At 41.9% G+C, this 19,469-nt stretch overlaps 2 protein-coding genes across 5 annotated transcripts in view; both read right to left on the bottom strand.

Annotated features, from left to right (window-relative positions):
• dst (dystonin) overlaps nt 1–19,469 on the bottom strand; it is a 121,313-nt gene that overhangs the window by 56,341 nt on the left and 45,503 nt on the right. For all 4 annotated transcript variants that reach the window (XM_084375007.1, XM_084375008.1, XM_084375010.1 and 1 more), the window contains 24 exons: nt 19,329–19,422; nt 19,082–19,236; nt 18,008–18,467; nt 17,785–17,913; nt 17,247–17,324; nt 16,999–17,160; nt 16,616–16,720; nt 16,366–16,461; nt 16,158–16,283; nt 15,918–16,070; nt 15,459–15,613; nt 15,221–15,347; nt 14,915–15,098; nt 14,145–14,302; nt 13,874–14,052; nt 13,450–13,588; nt 13,169–13,362; nt 12,924–13,086; nt 12,764–12,847; nt 12,483–12,590; nt 12,288–12,386; nt 5,441–5,587; nt 3,256–3,344; nt 3,063–3,171 (listed from right to left, as the gene is read on the bottom strand). In XM_084375007.1, coding sequence (XP_084231133.1) covers nt 3,063–3,171; nt 3,256–3,344; nt 5,441–5,587; nt 12,288–12,386; nt 12,483–12,590; nt 12,764–12,847; nt 12,924–13,086; nt 13,169–13,362; nt 13,450–13,588; nt 13,874–14,052; nt 14,145–14,302; nt 14,915–15,098; nt 15,221–15,347; nt 15,459–15,613; nt 15,918–16,070; nt 16,158–16,283; nt 16,366–16,461; nt 16,616–16,720; nt 16,999–17,160; nt 17,247–17,324; nt 17,785–17,913; nt 18,008–18,467; nt 19,082–19,236; nt 19,329–19,422 — 3,493 coding nt within the window. The remainder of the gene's footprint in view (nt 1–3,062; nt 3,172–3,255; nt 3,345–5,440; nt 5,588–12,287; nt 12,387–12,482; nt 12,591–12,763; nt 12,848–12,923; nt 13,087–13,168; nt 13,363–13,449; nt 13,589–13,873; nt 14,053–14,144; nt 14,303–14,914; nt 15,099–15,220; nt 15,348–15,458; nt 15,614–15,917; nt 16,071–16,157; nt 16,284–16,365; nt 16,462–16,615; nt 16,721–16,998; nt 17,161–17,246; nt 17,325–17,784; nt 17,914–18,007; nt 18,468–19,081; nt 19,237–19,328; nt 19,423–19,469) is intronic.
• LOC311270253 (uncharacterized protein) lies at nt 5,594–10,471 on the bottom strand. The gene is made up of 2 exons (XM_084375011.1): nt 8,514–10,471; nt 5,594–7,888 (listed from the first exon to the last, which is right to left on the bottom strand). The coding sequence occupies exons 1-2, from the start codon at nt 10,350–10,352 to the stop codon at nt 5,831–5,833; spliced, it is 3,897 nt and encodes a 1,298-aa protein (XP_084231137.1). The 5' UTR covers nt 10,353–10,471; the 3' UTR covers nt 5,594–5,830.

Genomic DNA, 19,469 nt, shown 5'->3' with positions numbered 1-19,469 from the left:
AAATCCTCATAAGGATGAATGGGAAAAAATTTTGGTTTTAGTTTTGAAAAAGCTGAATATTTGAAAAAGTTGAAAAGCTGAAAAGCTGAAAAGCACAAGGCTGAAAGAGCATAAAGAGCTGAACATTTTGATAGTTGAACGGTTTCTATAGCTGAACGTATGCTGAAGTAGTAGCAGAGCGAAATTTGAAAAAATCCCCATAAGGATGAATGGGGAACATTTGGCAGAAAAAGCTGAATATTTCCAAAAGTATGAAAGATAGAAAAAAGAAAAATGGAAGCAAGACTGTCCTTAAAAAGCTGAACATTTTGATAGTTGAATGGTTTCTGTAGCACAAAATTTGTAGGAGTAGTAGCGAGCCAAAAAACGTACGGAAGAAGAATAAAAAGTTTAATAAATTCCAGAAGAACAATAGTGTGAATGCTTTGAAGCATTCACACTAATAACTAGACAATTTCCCGTTGGGAAATCGCGAGAGTGGGCTGTGCTCTGTGCAAATTCGCACCCCACGTACGTTGAGAACTTTCATATCTACATTATATTATATTATATCTAAGTTGAAAAAGCTGAAAACAGGCTGAAAGAGCTTAAAAAGCTGAACATTTTGATAGTTGAACGGTTTCTGTAGCTGAATCTATGCTGAAGCAGTAGCAGGATGAAATTTGAAAATGTCCCCATAAGGATGAATGGGAAAACACCTCCCAAACTCCTGCAGTTTGAGAAAAAAGTCTAATGGTTATGGCCAAAATATGTATAGAGTGAGTAACAGGAGACATTGCTGAACATTTTGATGTCTTTCTTATTACTGTAGAGTGAAAAATGAGGGAGCCAGAGCGAGAGACAAAACAGGTACTCTCTGCTCCACTCCAGAAATTTAGGCTCAAAGTTAACACTGCGGCTTATGGGGGAGACAGACAGACAGACAGACAGACAGAGACACACACACACTCACAGACATACAGACACACAGATGCACACGCACACACAGAGAGAGACAGATAGACAGACAGACACACACACACACAGATGACATACACACACACGGACACACACAGACAGACAGACCGAACGGTTTCTGTAGCTGAACGTATGCAAAAGCAGTAGCAGGATGAAATTTGAAAATGTCCCCATAAGGAGTGTGTGTGTCTGTCTGTCTGTGTGTGTGTGTGTTTATGTGTGTGTGTCTCTGTCTATCTGTCTGTCTCTGTGTGTGTGTCCGTGTGTGTCTGTCTGTGTGTCTGTGTGTCTCTCTCTCTGTGTGTGTGGGGGAGACTCAGTGATGTTCTGCATTCTAGCTCACGCAATACACACCCATTATAAAGTCCTGAGTTTTTCCAAAATCACTCACGATTGTTAGAGGGTCAGGGTTCAAAAACGAAATATCGTAGGAAAAAAGTTCAAATACAACTCAAATAGACAAGACCCGTGCCTACATTTTAAAGTTTGAATGGTGTTTCTAGGTGAAAGTAGGCCAGAGCAGGAGATGTTTGAAAAAGACGCAGACTTTTGACCTCGTCCCATTCATTCTTATGGGAAACAGTTTTTCGCGTCTTACGACGCGAAAAATTAATATTCTGGAAAACTGAATAATAGCATACCGAGTCAGAGCGAGCCGCACGTTTTGATATATTTTTTTTTTGCGTGCGCTCAACGGTGCGGGACGAGTTAAGTGCCGAAATATGGCAAAGGGGTGTAGTAATACTAACATCTGCAGGCCCAGTCCTGCTTGGTTGCCGCGGTGATGGTTGTCGTTAACCCCTAGCAACCACCTGGGACAGCTGATTTGAGAGTGACTTTTGCCCCAAATCTAGACCTCAAACTAGTGCTATATCTTCAAAACCAAACATGATATTGGAAAATTTTCTTCACCATCAAGCCAGGAAGGCCTTAAAGAACACAGCCATTATTTTTTGTGGTCCTAGCTTCTGAAATGTGGTAATAGGAGCGAGTTAAAAACAGGGGCAGTTTGGAAAATCCTCGAAAATCCTCCTCCAGATTAACATTGGGGTAAATGGAGCAGTTGAGAGCTACTCTTGTCGGTTGGAGGCAGATAAATCAAAAACCGTAAATCCTACCAATAAAGTGGACACATTGGGAGAAAGAGGACACGTGTGGCTACAACTTGATGAAAAAATCACTCTTCTACTGTGTAATTTGTGGCTGTGGTCGTCAGAGAAAGAGAAAAGTTGTGAGAGTTTTTCTGAGTCTCCCCCCACTCTGGCAGTTGGCTCTGCACGAACATTCCGCAATACACACCCATTATAAATCCTGAATTTTTCCAAAATCACTCACCATCTTTCAAGGGTCAGAGTTCAAAAACGAAACATCGCACGAAAAAAGTTTAAATACAACTCAGATAGACAAGACCCGTGCCTACGTTTTAAAGTTTGAATGGTGTTTCTAGGTCAACGTAGGCCAGAGCAGGAGATGTTTGAGATTTGCGATTTTTTTTTTCCTCGTCCCATTCATTCTTATGGGAAATTTTTCGCAGTTTTTCGCGTCTTACGACGCGAAAAATTAATATTCTGGAAATCTGAATGATAGCATAAATCTCCCGATCGAGCCGCACGTTTTGATGTATTTTTTGTTTGTGTGCGCTCAAAGCTGCGGGACAAGTTACGAACCGAAGCGCAAATGGGAAAACCCATTATAAAAACGGCGGAAGAAGAATAATAAAAAAAGGCCCGGGGAATAACAATAGTGGGCTGTGCTCCGCACAGCCCACTATGTACACCTCTGTACAGAGGTGTACATAGTGGGCTTTGCGGGGCACAGCCCACTAATAAAGGGTTACGTGTCATATTAATAATGGTGACATGTCAGACCAAAGCCGGGCGCAACGAAGCATGTTTACAGCATACTCAGATTTTCTGGGCTTCAACTTTAAAAATCATGTTCTCTGTCTCTAATGATCCAGTGTCAGAGGATAAAGAGAGCAATGCAAAAGACAACTGCTCACACTGTACTAGGGAGAGGAGGAGAAAGGTTAGTCATGCAGCTGAACATCAGGTGGCACTGTTCTCTAACACATCATAAGACACAAATACAGACAGGTTTCCAACCTCTTCTGCAGAGGTCGTCTGATCTGAACAATGCTTGGAGAGTTCATTGTAGGCCTGATTGAGCGCCTTCAGCTGCTCCTGGGCTTTTTCTCTTTCCTCCTCTGTCATTCTGAAAGAGAAAACACAAAGAATGAGGCTCAGACTGTAAACAGCGGGCAGCATTCAGCACGTCGCTGACAGTAGATTGACTCACTTGTCACTGTGTTTGTTCAGCATCATTTGTGTGGCCCTCAGTGCTTCTGCGATCTGTTCCTTCTTCGTGACCATTTCCTCGACGGACACCTAGAACATCAAACAGCGACATATTAACACTGTATATAAAGTACAATTAACATTCTTTTTTATTATATACACACATAAAAGACTGCATGACCTTTTTCAGTTGAGTTACTTATAGAAAATTCATTGATTAAAAGAATAAAGATATTCTTTACACTACAGTGACTGGATTACAATTAAGTCCCAGCACAAATTATAATGCAATCCAATAGCAGCTTTGCCACAAATATGAACTTTGTTCGGTCTTTGTTTATAATGTGTCAAAGAGAGTTGATTCAACTTGAAAGTCATTTTAGAGGCTGTCATTTGTGGTGTTGTTGTATTTTTACTGCATTATTTCAAACTGCCTTACATGGAGGGACAGAATGTCAATAGATTATGTTCAGAAACACAATCTGAGAGAACAGGAAGTCCAGAGCTGTCATTATTATAATGTAATTGCTGAACTGTAATTTTTTTTCTACACATTTGTGTGCATTAAATGTTAAAGCATTTAAATAAAAGAAAAACAGATACATATTTTTAATACCTAATCCATGATTTGTTCCAAAATAAACATTAGACATTTTATTATATGTACTTAAATCATAACAATTATTAATTAGTAATAATTAAACTTTGTATTCATATAACTGAATTTTACTGAAATTGTGGATGCAATATTTATAACTATATCTAGTGCCCATGGTTTAGGTTTATTGATGTATTGATTAAATGAATGTATTGGCATTGACAGTGTAAGCAAGACCTATTCAACAACTTCTTTAAGGGCCAGATTTGAAAAAAACATATAAAAACATAACAAACATAATAAAAAAAACTTTTGCTGTGGACATTTATCTTCCCTATGTCTGGCCTGTAAAACTAGGAATTTAATGTGTGAAAACAATGCACTTTCAATAAAAAACATTTTTATGTTTATTAGTTTTCACTAAAATAAATATGATTTAAATCAAAAGTGCAGGACAGAAATGGACCTTTTAAATCTTTCATCATCAGTTTGACTCAGGTAAATTCCCTCTGCTTAAACAGCCTGGGTTAAAACTTTTTAATGAAATAAGAGTATATGTGTGTTTGATAACACAAGTAACTAATGAATGGGCTAATTAGTCTAATTATAAAATGATCAAAGGGCCATAATGAGGTTGTTAAAAGGCCACATTCGACTCGCAGGCCACCAGTTAATCTGGTCCGGTATAAACAATCTGGATGTTTTAAAAAGTATGATGTTTTAAATGTATATATAATTTTATTTATATACAGTTTAGCTCAACTTTAATCACTGATCTGATGTAAAACTCAACCCTCTACTTAAATAGCAATGTGTAAAATAAGTCAATAATCTAATTTCTGGCAAGTCAGCATAGTAGATGTGTAATGATATGCTGAACCCCTTTAATGAATACATCTAATCTCTTTTCTATTCTGTTACGTTAAATAGTTTGAATCCTATAAAACCATTAATCACAACCCATTCAAACTGCTTCTCAGCACTAATCTATAACAGTTAGGATGTTATTGTGATATACCTCAGGCACACATAAGATATATTTCTATTTTCTTTCATATTATAATTGAATAATGTCAGCTTTGGACCATATCTACAGTATATTGCATGTTTCCATAGATACACAGGGACAAAAATCTGAAATGTATTTTGATATTTTCAAAACCTGATGGGGTTGGGGGGTGTTACAGTGTGGTGTTGATTATTTACTGGTCACTGAGGGTGCTGTGAAATATGAGTGCTTGTGCAACATTGGGGGTCACTGAATCAGTTGGAGGTGATTACACATAATCAAATACACCATCAAATCCATTATATTAACCATGCATCTGTAAGCAAAGTGAACATTGGATGTAATACACTAAGTACAACCACTACCTATATAGTAATATGTATTGATTCAATGAATCAGAAAGTAGACTGTGTGTTTTTATTGGAAATCATACACCATGATAGCAAAAGGCTGCGATATTTTGATGAGAAAAATACTCTTCACCAATAAATCAAAGCATTCTCTCATGCACAACAAATATGTGGCATCATATGAAAACAGGACAAACTGAGAACACCACAAACAATACACATCATTTACCTGGGGCTTATTAGAAGCGTCTGTGTTGGCATTGCTATCTTTCAGAGCATTCCCATCATTGTTAGAGGTCTGTTTCACATTGGACATCCAGTGCAACAGTTTGCTAACTTTATCACCATGTTCTCTCTTCTCCTCATCAACAGATCTCTAGAATTCAAACAGATGGGTTTTTGACAAGATTGTTAACTTTGTTAGGAAAAATAAAACAAAAACACTCGAGGGGGAATCTGAAAAAGGAGGGATATTATAATCAGACTAAAAACACCGAAGCTCAGCTGTGTGTGAACCAAAAAAAGAACATTAAACAGTAAAGTCAAGCTAAACCAAAGGAAACCCTATTTGCAGGTTTTGCTTTTATGCTATTGACCAGCATATATTTACAGATGTTTATTACTTGTACGCGGAAACATAATGAAACGTTGATTTTGCTCCATAACCATGAATCTTTGTAGCCTCCAGTAACCTCAACCCTGTGTGGCAGTCGTACACACTTCTTTCAAGCGCCTCCCTGAACGTGATCCTTCTCTTGGTCTTTGGACAGGTGAGGCTTTTGGTGAGGAACTTCTCATCTTTGAGTGCAGAGGCAGTGACTTTGTCAACAAGGCCGCTCTGAATAACTTCTTCGAGTGAGACTCTATCGTGTGTGTCAGGGCTTATCAATCCTCCGGTCAAGAGCTGGAATTCCATGCAGCGATAGCCGGCATCCTTTGGGAGGAGATTTTCCTGAACGGCCTGGGGAACAGACAAGCTCTTTGAAGTCTTGGGGTGAACGATGCCATTGAAGGCCTGCTCGAACTGTTGGAGCTGCTGATTCAGTGCCTCATCTAAAAGATTCCTTTTGAGAGCCTCAGAGAGATTAACTTTCTCTCCTGAAGAAGGGTCGCAAATACCTCCAGTGCAGGCCTGGGCCTCCAACAGGCGTAAAGCGGTGACTCTATCAGTAAAGCCCTGTTGAAAACCCTGAAGGACTGACAGCCTCTTCCTCCGAGTGATATCCCAGAAGCCAGCAATGGGGCTGTTGACGTCTTCCACAACAACCATTCTTGAAAATATGATGTCCGCAACCTCATAGATACTTAGAAGCCCGCTGCGGTAGCTTTCAAGCTCGGACGTTTCAAGGAATCTCTGACTCAGAGCGGACTCTAGACAAAGTTGACGGCCACTTTTGACATCAGTAATGATGTGAAGCGGGCTCCCTCTGGTGTCGACTATGGTCTTTTCCTGCCATTCACTTTCCTGCTGGGACAGAAACAGATACGTCCTCTTGTCGATGTGTCTCATCTTGAATGCTTCATACGTCGACATTTCGATGCCACGAGTGCTGATGACGACAGACGCTCTGTGAGAACTCAGGGGAGAGGTGTTGGTAAGATTTCTCTCACCGAATGGGAAGAGAAACACCCCACCATCAATGTCATAGAGGCACTTCTTCAGGATTTCAGAGTAGTATGCTTTCTGTCCGGTGTCAGGGTTGTGGAAACCTTTGGGGTTACTAACTGGATCATGCAGACTCTGAAGAGCGTCCTTGTTCAAAAGACCCTGATCAACAGCAATGCTCGCTGGTACCCTGACACCAGTCTCTGGGTTGATCAGTCCTCCAGTGGCTACCTGGACCTCAAGGATCTTCTTGCCTTTGTATCTATCGAGAATCCTTTCCTCCATTGCCTGAAACACAGACAGTTTTTTGCCAGCATGGATGTATCCACTAACAGCTTTCTGAGCCTCCATCAGTTTATCTTTCAGGCCTGTCTCTATGATACCTCTCTCCAAAGCCTCACCAACTGAGTGTGACTGGCCTGTGGTCAGATCTGTGAGACTTCCTGTCGCAGCCTGAGCCTCCAGAAACTCAAGAGCGTACGTCTTTGCTAAGAAACCCTTCTCAGCAGCTTCTAGGAAGGATATCTTTTTCTTACTCGACTCCACATAAATTCCAGCAATAGTTGTTGGTTTGTCGCCGTGCAGAGTAAGTGATGCTTGCAGATCTTCTGCTGGGACGAGACCCGTGTCCAACTTGCGCAAAACCTCTTCATCCAAGAAGTTGAATTTGATTAAGTTTTGGATACTTGTGCTGCCTTTGAGTTCTGGGAGCTTTTGGGAAGTTGAATACATGTCACTCAGTTTTCCCTCACCGTCTGGTCTCTCTGATGTGTCTAAGGTTTCATAGGTTTCGGTGATCCGATAGGTTCTTGTCCTGGTGGTGCTTTGTGTGTCTGCTAGTCCACACAGAGCCAGGTATCCACGTGTTGCCGCAGACATGGGCTCATCAGGTTTGGTTGAACTCACATTTTGAATGTCTCTTTGTAGGAGGGTAGGAGTTTGATAAGAAGGGCTATTCAAAGCTTTCTTTGTTGGTGAATCATGAAGACTTTGGCTTTGAATGACTTCCATTTTATCTTGTTTGACTTGTTTCAGTCCCTCAAGAATGTTTTCCTTCCCCTCTGTTGACATCTGTAGATGTGACAACGGAAGAACTTATAAGTTACACTGTTACAGACAACTACAACTGTTAAATAGATATTTTTATTAAAACTGTATTACATTTAAATATTTGTAATTGTTAAAGGGTAACTCCACCAATTTTACACATTAAAGTGTGTTTACAGGTCCTGCATATGTGAAAAAGTAGCATAAAGCCTTTTTGCCTCCAGAGGAAACTGCATGTTATCTATTAACTTGCCTCTAGTGATGTCACACAGTGTGATGCGTTGTGGGTAATGTAGGAGCCAGGTTTTGAAAAGCAGTCCACTAACCTAGCAATGCATTACTTAAACACTGTTGGAGTCATTATGAGAGATCAAAAAACAAATGATCACAGTGATCACACATTCAAAACCTGGTGCCTACATTACCCACAATGCAACTTAGCCACTGAGTGACATCAATGGAGGCAATTTATCAGATTACACGCAGCTTCTTCTGGAGCCACAAAAGGCTTTATACAACTTTATACAAGTATTTTTGACATATGCAGCTGTACTTACCAAGACCTGTAAACACACTTTAATGTGTAAATTTTTTGGAGTTACCCTTTAACTCCACAAGCAGTCAGTTGCTGAACTAACTTCATCCATACCTCTGAGGACGCTTTCATTTTGAGAATCTCGTCCTCCAGGTTGAATTTTCCACTCTCATACGAGGGCATCGTCCTCGGCGTCACTGTATGATCCGTCTTCAGCGAACCGGGCTCGCTGTCTTTGACGTAGTGATGACTGGTTTCACTGACTTCCTGTTTGTTTGTCGTCTGGTTTTCAGTCTTCATCCTGACTCCTAGCGTCAGAAGCTTCTCCTGGAGAGTTTTGACCTCCCTGACGTACGACTCTATTTGGTCGCGAAGAGATCTCGCTTCGCTGTCCTTTGCTGTCAGCTTCCACTCACTCTCAGTCAACAGCTGTTTGAACTTCGCCGACTCGTTCGGCTGTTCATTGCGAAGGCTTTGCAAAGCGCTTATTGTTGAGGTGAGTTTAAGTTTGTCTTCCTCAAGTTGGCCGATTTGTGATTTTGCATTTGTGAGGTCATGTCCGAGCTTTGTTCTCTCCTGCTGCAGTTTGTCCAGTTTGATCTGGAGTTGCAGCTGTTGGTCCGTTTGTTGCTTTGACTCCACAGTGGTCTGATACACTGTTTTAATCTGTCTGACATCTTGTCTGAAATACTTGTTGAGCATCTCTGCTAATTCTGCGCTATGTTTTGACTTCTCACCTTCACCTGAGTTTTCAGATAGGAGCACAATCAGTTTTTTCTCTATTTCGGTCTGCACGAGCAACAACTGCCTCTCATAGCCCTCCTTCTGAAGCTCTAGTTTATTTTTCAACTCCTCTAGCATTTTCTTGCACTTCTCAAGCTGCTCTTCCATCTGCTGGGACTTCAGCTGAAGGACTGAGTTCTCTCTTTGCTTTTGGTCTGCATCTGTTTGGGCGCGCTGCAGCTTTTCTTTCAGCATTCTGACTTCAGATCCCGACGATATGCTTTTCTCAAGCACCTCAGCTTTCTCCCTCTTAAGGATCGTGTTTTCATGTTGTAGATTCGATCGGGATTTGTCAGAATTCGACATTACATCTTTCAATGCTGCTTTACTTTTCTCAAGCTCATTCTCTAGCTGCACTATTTTCGATTCTTTGACTTTTCTGTCTCTGGTTTCTTTCAACAACTCATCTTTAGTTCTTTGGAGGGAAGAGTTGAACTCTGACAGTTTAACATTTAAGTTCTCTACTTTCCTTTCTGTTGCTTTCTTGTCATTCTGAAGAGCATACATCTCCTGCTTTAGGGTTTCTGTAACCCTCTCTGAGCTGCTGGATAACCCTTTCATACTGGTCTTGTGTTTGAAAAGCTCATCTTCCAACGCCTTCACTTTACTGAGGTGTTTCTGACTCTCAGTGTTTTCTTTCTGTAGTTCTGCATTTTTGGTCTTAAGCAACATGTTCAAATGACTAATTTCAGCATTTTGCATGTGGATCTTTTGATTTGCAGAATTCCTTTCGGCAAACACCGCCTGCAGCTCTGATGTCAGAGTTGCCATTTCTTTCTCATAGTTGGCGATCTTTGAATTCAGTGTTTTGATTTTCGGCTCCAGTTCACTCATATTCCTGACCTCCTCACTGTAATCCTGCAGCTTCATCTGAAGCTCATAGTAGGTCTGCGATTTCTTATTCAGCTCTTCCTCAATAATCCTAACCTGTGATTTGGTGCCCTCCGCTTGAGACTTGAAGATTTTAATTTGCTGATCCTTGCTGTCAATTTCCACCGTCACCTGATCAAGCTTAGCTCTGACGTTCTTCAGATTCTTTTCCATCTCCATGTTTACCTGCTTTAACTCGTCTACATTTTTCTGCAACTGGGAAGCAACTAATTCACTTTTTTGGAGTTCTGCTTCAAGGCTTTTACATTTGAGCTGCGACGCTTGCTCTACTGTCTTCATTAAGCTGTTTTCTTCCCTCGCTGCTTGAAGCTGCTGTTTCCAGCTCTCCAACTCACTCTTTAAAGACTTGATCTTTTGCTCAGAAAATGATCTCTCTTTCTCTAATGACTCTGTTTGGATCTGAAGACCTCTAACGTCACCCTCAGATGAGACGTTTATCCTTGTTAGCTCGTTGCATTTAAACTTCAGCTGATCTATCACTGCCTGCTTGGAAGCGACCTCTTCTTCTAAGTTGCTAATCTTGTGATTATTATCCTGCTCCACAGAGCTTTTCTTGTGCAGCTCTCCTTGAGTGATCTTCAGCTGCTCTTTAAGACCCTCAACCTCTGTGCTTTGGAAAAAGGCGTTTTGTTCCAGTGAGGACTTTGCTCTATGGAGAGCTCTCATTTCCTCTTGAAGTTGATTGACGGATTTCTTCATGTTCGCTGCCTCCTGCTGGAGATCCTCCGACTTCTGTCTCATGCTGTTCCTCTCACTTTCCATGTCCATCTGCAGCTTCTTCAGTCTGTTGTTGCTGTCGTCCAACAGCTTTTTGTAACTTTGGGCTTTCTCCTCAGCCATGTCTGCTCTCTTCTGCACCAGGACTAGTTCGTCTACTTTCTGCTGCAGGGCTTCTGCCATCACGCTCTCATTTTCTCTCACTGTAGATGACTCAGGCTCACTGTTGACTGTCGTCTGACTGTGAGACACCAAAGGCGGCTGAGCCAGAACAATTTCTTTAGCCTGGACTTGAATTTGCAACTGCTCCTCTGTACCTTCCTCCACGTTTATCTTTCTCTGAAGTGTCGGGCTCTGTTTCTCCAGATCTTGATCTTCATTTATTTTCTTCAAGAGCTCTTCTAGTTTCCTCTGAGCCAGAGACAGCTTGGCTTCTGACTGCTCAATTAGCTGTTTAGTGTGATTTAATTCCTGCTCACTGCCATCTTTGTCTTTCATCGCTATTTCTAACTTGGTGCAATACTGATGAATGTCGTGCTCGAGCTGTGATTTCTGGAAGGTGAGATCATCAATTGTCTTCTGTTGAGTTTCTACTTCTCCTTCCAGCTCTTCCAGCTGTGCTTGTCTCTCAACCAGCAACGCCTCCTGTTCCTGGAGCCGCTGCTTAAGTTGACTAATCTCTACTTCCCCTGCAGCCCTTTGGAGCTCCACGCTCTCTGTCCTTTTTGCACTCTCGACCTTGTCAAGAGCCTTTCTGCTCTATAATGCAAAAAAATAAGTCATCCACTGTTTCATGTTTCATTGAAAACTATCAAATGAATTGCAGGAATATTTTCCTTCTTACCAGAATGCTGCAGGGATGTTAAACAAGCTCTCCAGGAATTTTCAATTTTGGAGGGTTAAAATGTTAATATTCAGATTTAAGTTTAATGAACTATAAATTTACCATTTATTAATAATGATTATTATAAAGTGTTACCCCTTTGTCCTCTGACATCAACTTGTACCACTCATGGTTTCAACAAATAGGACTGAGAATATCTCTCAGTACCAGAATTTATAAAAAACTACACAAACTCCTGGAGAGGTTTCATTTTCCCACAGAACCGGCTCTTATATGAGAGAGGATTTTCGTATGAAAATCTCTCTCCTCCCAGCAAGCCACCGTCACCAGCAGTACCTGTGCATGCAGACATGCTCTGCATTTGCACATTTCCTTTGCTTCATCAGTGTAATGAAGCAAAGATCTTCACGCATCATGAGCTGTCAAGTGAAGAACTTAAAGCAGATAAGGAGTAGAAAAACATAAGTGTTTTTGTTTGTCGCATCATTTCACAATTTACTATTTCAAAGTGAAGAAATTAAGAAATGAAATACCTGCAAGCATGATAAGTTAAACATCTACAGTACAGTACATGGCCCAAACAGTCTGAAAGGTGATGCAAAAGCCACTGTAAATGTAGAAAGCCAGGAAGTCCTAAAATATGAATCTCTCACCTCCTCGTCTTCAGTTCTCTTCAGAGTTTCACTGGCGAACTTCACATACTGTGTCATGAGAGTCACGAGAGCAGTGTAGCGGGTCCGGAGATCCATAAACTGTGTGAAAATGACAAAGAAAATTAAGCATATCATTAAGATGTGCTCCGCATAGAGCAGAGCTGGACTGGACATAAAGTTAAACCACCGTTTTACCTCCTGCTGGATGGCATCAGAGGAGCTGTTCATCCTCCGTTTCTTGAGAGGGGATTTGTGTTGGGAGTCGACCATCGCTCTGAAGGTCATCAGCTGGAGTTCATAATCCTAACAAGAGGTTAATGTGAAAGTTTACGAGGTTGTTTCTTTCTCAACGACAGCAGTTTTCACTTTAGATCATCAATCAGTCTTTAAAAGAAAAAGACACAAACTTCTAAATTCTAAAATATCAACAAAAATAAAATAAATGGGATGAATGGAACTGAAATTATTTGGGTTACCTTGATGGCAGATGAGTACTGCTCTGAGTACTTCTGACACTCATCAATTCTGCTCTGTTTGTGTTCAATTTCAGCAACAAGGACCTGAAAAAGACATTATTTTAATATAAATGTACACATCCATGAGCATATCTGACAGTGAGGAAGTGAACTCTCCTACCTTCTGTTTGTTTAACAGCTCAGCCAGTGCCTTGCTGTCCTCAGGTTTGTTTTCTTGGGCCTTCAGCTGTGCTGCTTCCATTTCTCTGACCCATTCATCCAGACTACTGTAGGAGTCTCTGTAGTGTTTCAGAGATTTGCTGATACCATCCAGGTCACGAAGCCTGAAATTGAATGAGTATTATCAATGAGCAACACTTACACTTTTAATACAAAAAAATCATCTGAATATTTATTAAGACGAACCTGCTGTCAATCTGAGAGTGAATGTTCTGCCATCTCTCACTCAGCTGATCAGCCTTCTCCTTGTGCCAGTCGAGGTCGAAGTCGCGTTCGTTGTGCGTCTTGAACATGCGGTCGCTGATGACTCGTGCTTTCTGCAGCTCGTCCTCCATGTCGTGGAACACCTCCTGCTGCTCGTCGATCTCTGACCGCCATTGCTATACACAGAAGGAGGACTCGTCACTCAAAAATGAGCTAATAATGTCGCCAATGTTTCTAAAATGTAGAATCCAGTAGTGTTTTACCTTAAGTGTTGATATGACCGACTCAATGGTCTTGACGTCAGAGTTCATGGCGTCTTCCTCGTACAGTTTGGATTCGTAGGCCTTAACGAGCGCCTCTGCACTCTGGCTGTGCTTCACCACTAAGCTCACTGTTTTCAGTCTGCAAAACACAGAGAACATGTATTTAATTCAGGTACTTTAACTTCAAATATCTAACTAGGAAAAAGATCTAAATCAACATGCCTACAGGTATCAGACACTTATATTTAATGCTTTTAAGGACCTTGGATGAATGAAATGAAATAAAATGTTTATGGCAATTAAGATAAATTTCAAGTTTATTTAATTAAATGAATTTCATATATATTAAAAGTTGTTTATGGACCTATAGAAACCCTGTAAATGCCACTATTATATTTATTCCAAAAAAAGAGGATTGTCTTACTTGTCCATATAAATGGAGGACATGGAGTACACTTGGCTCATGCTCTGAACGAGGACGGTGAGTTCAGAGGAGAGCGTCGGCACAGAAGGAGCACCCGCAGCCTGTCTGAGGAACAGCTCACACTTCTCCTTCATGACGTCAAGGTCCTCCTTCAGTTTGTTCAGCTCCGCTGTCTTCTTCTGCAGGACGACACATAGAAACCACCATTAAATTAACAACACTGTTGAGTCCTTGAATCTGCTAAATGATTATTGATTCCCCCGATGTGTACCTCATGCTCTGTGATGCGCTGCAGACTCTGCTCCAGGTCGTCTCTCTCCAGTGGTGTGCGGAGTTGCCTGATCAGGTGTTCTTCGTGGGCCTCCAGGTGCATCCGGAAGTTGCGTATTTCTGAGATGTAATGATTGTAGACTGACTCCTCATGTTCCTCTGTTTATGAGAAAGATGTGATTAGTACAAATAATCACATAAGAGCATAAAATATGACAGTGACAGGATGGTTTGGTTTCATATGAAATATGACACTACTCGACCAACATGTCTAACACACTACCAACAGCTACACAAGTCTGCCTCTAGGTGGCATCATCAGCACAGTATAAGGCCAAGTAGGACCTATTACAATGCAGTCAAATCAATGGCACTTTGTACTGCTAAGGTGATGTCACACACAAATAAGAAAAAATGGTTAAAATAAGAGCTTTAAAAAAAAAGGGGCTTTATATACACATGTATATTTGTCCCTGTTTATCAACACAAACTTGTGTAACACCACAACGTAATATATCAAATGCTCCACCCTATTTAAAACCCATAAGCTCACATGAAGAACATCCCTGTGTTTTCTTTTCATTCGCAGCGAGGCCAAACATCAGCTTAAAAACTCCTCTTAATTCAGTTAAAAACAACAGCATAATTCCAGAAGGCATTAACTTAAGGCTTAACAGGCTTATGGAGCCATGTGTTTCCCTCACGATGTTATGTTCAATGTACACCAGCAGCTCTTTGTTGGGGGGGACAGGAGAGGAATGTGAGCCTTGCCTCTTTCTGCAGATCTGAGCAGTTCCTGGTAGTACTCTTTGCAGGCCGCGACGTCTCTCTCCAGCTGGCTACAGTCTGCCACTGTGAACACCTCGGACTCCTCGCTGTCTTCCAGGAACTCGTCGAAGTGGGACTGCAGGTTGCTCAAGACCTGCTGGTGCTCGCCGGGTAACATGGTCTTTATCTGTAGTGGTTAGAGGAACAAAAGTGGAAATAAGACAAAAATGCACTTTGCATTTGTCCTCACATGAACATTAGCTGGTGCTGAAGAGTCTGATGAGGGGAAACATAATGATTCAAACGCACCGAGGACACATTCCAGTTGCGGATGGCTCGTATATCAGCCGTGAGGTAATGCCACGACACCACGCTCTTCATGTTGATGTGGGAGTGGTGCCACAGTGCCAGGACGTTCTGGTACAACTGCTCAGTTCTGCAGGGGAAGGAAGAGACATGAATAATTCATCAGGTCAGGTTACACAATTGGTAAAAGCCATTTGAGCTCAAGAATAAAGAATTCTCTAGACAAAAAATGAAGCCTCACTTTGCAGCCATGTCAACAGCCTCTTTGTTGGGTGGGGGCACAGTGAAACACACAGAGGGCACCATGGCCTCGTTCCCTGCCGGGTTGATGACCTTCCACTTGGCTCGGTGAGAGTTATTGGCCAACACGCACTCATCCTCTTTATAGATGGTAATCTGAAAGAGTTGAGATACAGAAACAGAACAGATTTACTATAAATCTTGAATAAACTGAGATTAAGGGGAGACGCTACAAGGGAGAATTTGCCTCCATAACGTGTCTTTGTCCAAATTCAGCAGGAAACTACAACACAGATTTCCATGAAATTTGGATGGAGGATGGGCCAGAAAAGACCTCATATACTGTTTTTCCCCTAAAAAAACCATGTCAGAATTTTGAGAATTGTTTTTGCATGCCATAATACATATGTGGAGGGGGACTTAAATGTGGTGTAATGAAGCACAGAGAACCTCAGCGTACCTCTATCTGACGATAATCACAGATGGCTTTCACAGGGATGGAGGATCTCAGAGGGCTGTCAGGGTTCCTGGGCCTGAGCTGCACAATATTCTTGGCCCTGCCCACTAACCCGGCCACAGTGCTGCGGTACTGAAGAAGCTGCTCTTTCTCATCCTTGAGATAACAAAAAGAAAAATGTTGTTTTGTTCATTCTTATTTACAATATCCACACACACACTTCACATCTTCCCATCAGTTTACCATGGACTCCTGAATGAGATCCTCCAGCCTGTGAAGGCTGCTCGTTCGATCACAGCTGTATTTTCTCTGAATGGCATCTTGCAGGCTCTTAAGGTAGTCTATTGACTCTTTGGCATCACTGAAAAACTGCACAGGGGTAGAGAGTGAGAAGTTAGACGTGACAACTAAAAAAAATGCACCACTGAGTGAAACGCAGGCGGCAGCTCACCTCGAAATAAACAGCATTCTCCTTGAGATGCTGTTCTACACACGAGCAGAGCTGTAAGATCCAGCTCCACTGAGTCTGCATGGCAGCTCTGTACGCCTAGAGGAGAAACACAACAAAACCCCAGGTATGAGTCTGGAAAATTACAAGACTTCCTTGATCTTTTAATCATTGTGGGAGCTGAATGCAGGGTGGAGACGCTATCTAATTATTATACTGACCGCAGAGCTGAGCATACAAAAAAAGGGCTTACCTCAATTGTAAGCCTGGCTGGGTGGCTCTTGATCATGAGGCGCTCTGCCTTGTCCTGCACAGACTTGATCGCTTCCTCCTTTTCATCCAGCTCCCTCATCAGGTCCTGTGTGGAAGACATTAAGCTGAGTATCTCGTGCATCCAGCAGTGGAAAAGCGCCAGTTGCTCCGTCCTCTCACACAATCTCATATCCTGTCTCACAGCTCTCAGTATGAAATTAATCATTCAGGCAACAATACACAAATCCCTCAACTCAGAGTATTGTTTCGTTAAATGACGCCGCTGTAACGCAGCCAAACCTCCACGACGAAGTGTCTGAGCAAGCCCCTGTTACTCTGTTTGCACAGTAAATGTCACAGTTTACAGGTCATTGAATGGCTCACCGCGTGGTAGTCTCTTTTCTTGGAGATGCTGCTGTTGCGATCGCTCCAGTCGAAGGCGACCTCCTCTTCCTCCTTCTCATTCAGCCAGATGAGCTCCTGAGTCGCCTGCGACACGAAGTCGAGCAGGCTTTCCAGGTGGCTCTGTCGCTCTCGTGAACAGCTCTGAAAGGAACGGGCGCCAGTCATCAACGCGCATCGATCATTTAGAGAGTTTGCAGCAGCAAAGTTTTAGATCGTGGATCACTTACCAGCAGCCGCTCATACTGCTTTTCTAGTTTGTTGAGTTTGTCTGAATAGTTTAGCTTCAGGGGCATGTTCATCTGAATCTGAGGAAAGAAATGAAGAAATGTTTTGGTTTACTTTCATGTATTCAGAGAGTGAAAATAGGGTTAAGGCTGCGAAGATGAGTCAACCGAAAAAAAATGTAGCTGCCAACTATTTTGATAATCAAATTCATCGTTTCAGTAATTTTTCAAGCAAAAATGTCGAACATTTTCTGGTTCCAGCTTCTTAAATGTAAGGATTTTCTGTTTTTCTTTGTAATTTATGAAAGTGAATGAAGAGTCTTTGGGTTTTGGACTGTTGGTTGGACAAAAGAAGCAAACTGAGAATGTCACTTTGGGCTGATGATTTTTTCACAATTTTTTAACATTTTATAGACTAAACAATTAATTGTGAAAGTAATCTGCAGATCATTCGATAAAGAAAATAATCGGCAGTTGCAGCACCATTTCAGGCCAACACTTAGCTTTTAGATTATAAACAAAACAGAGGGGAAACGCTTACCTCACTCAGTTTGGCATCTTTAAGACTCATTTGAAATTCTTCGATGGCTCTGTGTACACTTTTGTGGTTCTCTAAATGCATTTCCACACTTGGCAAATCTGATCCCCACTCTGAACGATCCAGCTGCATCTTTAAAACGAAAAAAAAAAAAAGAGATTAATATCTTGTACGCACTGATTTAATGCTACAGCAGATTACACAGAAACTGATGGTGGCGTCTCACCTGCATCTCATCCACCCAGTTCAGGAGGTCCTGAACAAACTTCATGTTGACCTCCTCCTCTGTCATGTTCTGGTCTGCCAGTGAGGATTTCAGTAAGGGCTTGCGGATCTGCATGTGTTTCAATTGCCTGAGGCTGCCCGGGTCCATGCCGCCGCCGCTGCCGCCCATGTAGCTCTGGACTGAAGTGGGCTGCAGGCCGGGGGTCAAGGCGGGGGTCAAGGACGGGGTGAGGCACGGTGTAAGGCTAGAGGTGAATGTGGACCCAGGGGTGCCTAACCCCCCTGGGGTGAGGGCTGGTGTCAGGCTTGTGTTGATGTTCTGCGAGAAGCCGGAGTTCAGGCTTTGCGTGATGCCTGAGATCATCATTTTGGTTTGTTCCGTCGTCAGGGTGCGACCTTGGCTGTACACGGAGGAACACTCGGACCTCAGGGCGAGGAGGTCATCCCGGAGCTTCGATACCCTGAAATCAAACAGGAACAACAATATGAGATGGATTGAAGCAAGGGGAAAATCCAATCTGTTGTATTATTTTTAATAAAATGTTTATTTATACTTATGCATATTTGGATTATACACATCTGCGACAAGAAATTTAGAAAAAGAGAAAGAAGAACTATTCACAGCTCAGCTAAGAAACATATAATATCAACAATCATAACGTAATATATAGTGGGTGGCAGGGTTTAGAGCCAAGATAAAGCTGTTTTGTTTGTGTTTTTGCCAGCGGTAACAGGATATGCAGGCTCCAGACTGATTTCTCACAATGGTTGCACAGGAAAACAGGGGGAAAAAATTTGCAAATAGATGTTTTTTCTTCATTCGTTTACACACAACAGGAAATTGTGACAACCAATTGTTTAAAAAATGAGATGCAAGATTGCAGGTGCACAGGCAGCATGTGTGACGTAAATAGTCACACCCTGCAGCAAGAAAGCTTTCTCTTTTCCATAGCTTCATTTGGGATGATGATCACAAATTCATATTTATCATAAAGTAAAGTAAAGAAAGTAAAAAAAACTCAATCTTAGTTCCCAGACAGTGTGTTGTTTTTTTACAAGAGGATATGCTCTGTACCTTTGCACAAGCTGATCTGCGAAGGGGAATTTCCCATCCAGGAGAATCTGGATGTCCACCACTTGTTGTCTGAGGATGTTCTCACACTCCAGAAGGTAGCCGGCGATCTCAGCTTCATGTAGGAACTGAATACCAGACTCGAGACGTTTTGCATCCTTATCAGAAGAAACAAAGGGACTCAAGCTCAAGACAAATAATGAATAGTCTGTGCTGTTTGATCCCCACTTAACATTAAGTCAAAACTCACAGACTGCAGTGCAATTCTTGCCAACGCCAGCTTGTCCTCTCCGTTCACACAGTCCCGCTGGACCCTGTTGGCAATCTGCTGCAACATCTCAAGCCTGCAAAAACAAAACGGTAGAAGTGTTACTTTACAGCTGTTGTCACT

This window comes from Pagrus pagrus (assembly GCF_965226575.1).
Source record: "Pagrus pagrus genome assembly, chromosome: 15".
In the NCBI taxonomy this organism is placed as follows: domain Eukaryota; kingdom Metazoa; phylum Chordata; class Actinopteri; order Spariformes; family Sparidae; genus Pagrus; species Pagrus pagrus.
This window is presented reverse-complemented; position numbering and strand designations above follow the sequence as displayed.